The 4,204-nt window shown below is 41.0% G+C and overlaps 1 protein-coding gene across 1 annotated transcript; it reads right to left on the reverse strand.

The window, feature by feature from the left end:
- Positions 1-2,250: 2,250 nt before the first annotated feature.
- Positions 2,251-3,842, reverse strand: LOC308166969 (transcriptional repressor scratch 1-like; the record flags this gene model as incomplete). Its single annotated transcript, XM_080541296.1, has 2 exons — positions 3,699-3,842; positions 2,251-2,978 (listed from the first exon to the last, which is right to left on the reverse strand). The coding sequence occupies exons 1-2, from the start codon at positions 3,814-3,816 to the stop codon at positions 2,251-2,253; spliced, it is 846 nt and encodes a 281-aa protein (XP_080397422.1). The 5' UTR covers positions 3,817-3,842.
- Positions 3,843-4,204: the final 362 nt, after the last annotated feature.

The raw sequence follows: 4,204 nt of genomic DNA on the forward strand, positions 1-4,204 counted from the left end.
TAAATGTAGCCATTCCATGCCATTTTTCATATGCTCTACTGTATGACCATGTTCATGAGACAGACAGGCAATTGTTTACTTATCTAAAGGAATCGAGTTCACCAGCAGTTCCTGTAGCTTCACTTAGTTCCTAATTTCCAAGTCAAGGAAGTGCTTCTTATGTATTTTAAGGTTATTTAGCATTTCACGCCGACTGGCAGAAGTCAAGAGTTAATCAATCACTTCAACACATCCTTTACGTTTACAGAATACCTTGAAAACAAAATGTCAAAAATAAGTGTTATCTTGTCTCCTTTTCTTAAAGTACTTAAGCGTCAGCAAGTTCATGAGAAAAGTTTCCTTCCCTGGAAATTGTCTATCCATTGTAAGGTCAAAGACCTGAATCTAAAAGCAGTCAGTCAAGAGAGCAATCAAGTGATAAGGGTTATCTATGAAGAATTAAATGGCTTTTAGCTCTCTCAAAGGGCTACATGGCCTCATTTGACTTGAGCTACAGAAGCTGCCAAAGTACAGTATGCTCTCTCAGGCACAGCAAGAAGGGAGATACAATACAAGGTTATGTATGAAACTTGTCATCATAGAACATTGAGACTCTCATACTGTGGATAACATCCATTACTTTGAGGATAAGCATGTTGCATGTTGACTTCATCTCACACAGTGTCTATAGTGTACAGTTGAATAGTGCACTGCAAGCAACTCCTAGGAAAACAGCAACTATGTGATAGTGAACTTAACTATGAAAAAGAAAAAGGAAAAGACTGACAGACAAGACGTTGTTAACATATTCTTTATTATGAAGTGCGACAAAATGCCTTGTGTCTTGTGCTTACATCATTTGAATACTGGCTCAAAAATTGCAGGGTATTTTCTCTCCAGAAAACTCCTGAAATTAGGTTGTTTGATTCTTTACAGCAGTAAAAATGTTAAATCCAAAGGATTATTTACAAAGCCTCTTGCAATAAATGATTAGGTCATTCTTTATTTGAAATACAAAACAGAGGTCAAGCTAATACAAGTTGTTCTTTTTCTACCTGAATCTATAGGTTAATTGTGCTACTTTTTAAAGGTGAAAATGTCTAAAATGAAGTGCTTTAAATGCAAATCTGTGGGACACCCAAAAGGCTCTAAAACAAGGCATCTTCCCCATCAAGCTGAGTCTGAATGCAGTGCAAAGTTTGCCCAAGTGATCCTCCAAGTCAATGGCAGGATGCCAGTGTGTTTACCTCCGTGACCTTAATGGGCGTTCCGCAGATTTGGAGAAAGTTTCTGATCTGCTTGGAGCTGAATTTCAGCACCACAAGCCTACATCCTAACACTACAGTAACTTAGAGGCAGGCAGTGCATAACAATAGAGGAAAAGAGGAATTTATAGTTTTTTTTGTTTGTTTCACTAACACTACATTGGCATTTTCCCTGATGTCTTTTTTTTGTATGATGACTATATGCGTACTGGAGTAAAACATACCTGATTTAAAACTGCTATACAGTAGGCTAGGTAATACTTCATAACTGTTCAAAAATACCATGCATTAAGTGATTATTGCTTTATAATTCCTCATGAGGCCCCAAGAGAAATATTGCCCACAGGTACTATCTAGATTTTGGCAAAATCATAAGCTTTGTGATATTGGCATAGATTTCCTTTTTGCATGCAATGATTCCAAAGGTAACACAAGAATACAGAAATAGTACTCAAAAAGTGACAAATGCTTTGGCCTGTCATGACAAGAGGTTGGCAAATTCAGAAACTAAAGTGCAAAGAATGGGTAATGAAATCAAGTAACAAGTAACATCAAAATAAGTCATAGACATGTAGGCTACATACAGTAAGTATAAATAAATAAATAAATAAATAAATAAATGAATAGATAAATAAATAAATAAATAAGTACATTTACCTCAATGGAGTGTATGTTCAGTTGCAGCAGTACATTATTATCCCAAAATTTAAACGTTTGACTTTTGTTTGGAGCAATCCAATATTGTCATCTTCATCAAGTTTCAAAATATATGATTTCATATTTAGACGTGGAAGGATGATGATTTTTTTTTTTTTATCCATGTAGGAGGAAGAGAAGTTCATAAGTGCATGCTAGGATCAGTAATTCCTTCAGTTGAATTTCAGGGAGAATAGAGAAAATTGTGCTATCATTGGGGTTCCACTGGAAGTTAGGGTGGATTATTAGGGGGGGTGGGGGGGGTTTTCAACCAAAAATATAATGTTTTGTCTGCAGTTTAATACAGAGGTCATGCCTCGAGGGGACTCAAGGGCGAGAAAGCGCCTTTGAAGCACGCCGACTCGTAGTGCTTATTCAGGTAGGACTTGAGAGCGAAGGTCTTGTTGCATCGTTTGCATTTGAAGTGCTTGAATGCGGAATGAGTCTGCATGTGTGCGCGCAGGTTGGAGCGGTCTGCAAACGCTTTTCCGCAGTGTGCACATCCAAAGGGCTTCTCTCCCGTGTGTGACCTCATGTGGCCCTGCAGTAGCCAAGGTCTGCTGAAAGCTTTGCCACAGATGTCACACTTGTGCTTGAGGTCGTGCGTCAGTAGGTGCATGGCCATGGCTGGCATGGACACGTACACCTTCCCACACGTGGTGCACTTCTTGGCCATCTTGCTGTCCAGGCTCCGGTGGGTCTGCTTATGCCGGCTCAGGTTGGAAGACGTGGCGTAGGTTTTCCCACATTCGTTGCACGTGTGACGTTGTATGCGCCCGGGACTGCTGATTACTTTCCTTCTTGACCTTCCGTCCGTAATAAAAAAAGCGTCGACTGTGTACCCTTCGCTCACGGCGGTGTCTCCGTTGATGTACCCAGAGGTGATCTCCGACTGCGGGCTGTCGGGCTGGTCCGAGTCTGGCGCTCCGTAGTCACTGTGGTTGCCATGATCGTAGATGGGCTCAGGGGAGGGCACTTTGATGGCACTGTCGCTTTCTCCATCGTATACAGACGGGTTGATGTAGTCACTAATGTACCCTAGTGTTAAAAGAACAAGATCTTTATTAAATTATTCATACTCGCGTGGGGGATTCAAGTGAGAACAATCTGCTTAATAGACGCAACAAGCTATATCTGGCACTTTACCACTTGAATTACAGACTACGAGCCGCACCACTAAAGCCTATAGGCACATAGACTTGTCTGGAAACCACAAAAACATGAACTCGTTTAGGCTACCCTCCGTCTCAAGCCAAGGGTAGTTTACATCAAATAGCCTACATAATTCAGCCTTCTTGAATGAAAACATGCTTACATAATATGATTATACAATGTATAATGGGGTGCATGTGCAATGATGCTCAAAGACATGAAGTGACATTTAGGGTAATCGAATCTGATTTACAATGAAAAAGAATAATACATAGATCTGTGCACAAATATGATGCACACTTGTAGGTTGTGGAGAAGTTTTGCATCAGCATTAGAGCCATCATTCCCCATGCTCCGTGCGCGCTATGTCAGCATTCAGTAGGTGCGGTATGTAGATATCGCATTGTTTCACAATATAGACTAGCATTAGTTATGAATGTGGTATATGGCATGTGTATGTCAAAACAATACAACACTGGGTACCTACATATTATTATAACCTATAAGTCATCAGGGCAACGCAAAAACGTGCAAACACGGCAAAAAAGGCACGCATGCTTATTGAGCGAGGATAATATTATAATCATCCTTCTGAATTCTATTTACCTTTGTCGTGAATCCGTAGACTGAGATCGGTCCTGGATCGTCCATAAGAACTCTCAAGAAGCTCAGTAGATGAAAAATCATCAAGCTTCACCTTTTTAACCAGGAAAGACCTTGGCATGTTTTTGGTGCTGCACTAACAAACCGTCCAGTTCTGAGCCTTCTCCTCATGCAAAGCCAATGTAGATGATGTTAAAGCAAGCTGAGCTTTGGACACCTGCGCGGAGTATCCTTTAAAAAAAAACCTTCACCCGCGTATTGCTTAGGTTTTGCTGCTCTGCAACACCGTGTCTTGCGAAGGGCGAAATGCAACTTCAGCACTGGATAGCTCCCTCTCACAGGCTCGCAAGACTGAGGCGCGGAAAGCACCCTGCAGTGTGCCTCTCTTTCTCCGGCGTGCCAAAGAAAAGGGTACCAAAAGATGCCTCCTGCTCTCTAGAAGTGTAAGTCCTGCAAAAACGGTGCACTTGTCAGTGTTATCTAGGCTAATTACTTTCCTTATTATATAA

Source organism: Nansenia antarctica (genome assembly GCF_963989245.1).
Source record: "Nansenia antarctica genome assembly, chromosome: 10".
NCBI classification, from domain to species: Eukaryota; Metazoa; Chordata; class Actinopteri; order Argentiniformes; family Microstomatidae; genus Nansenia; species Nansenia antarctica.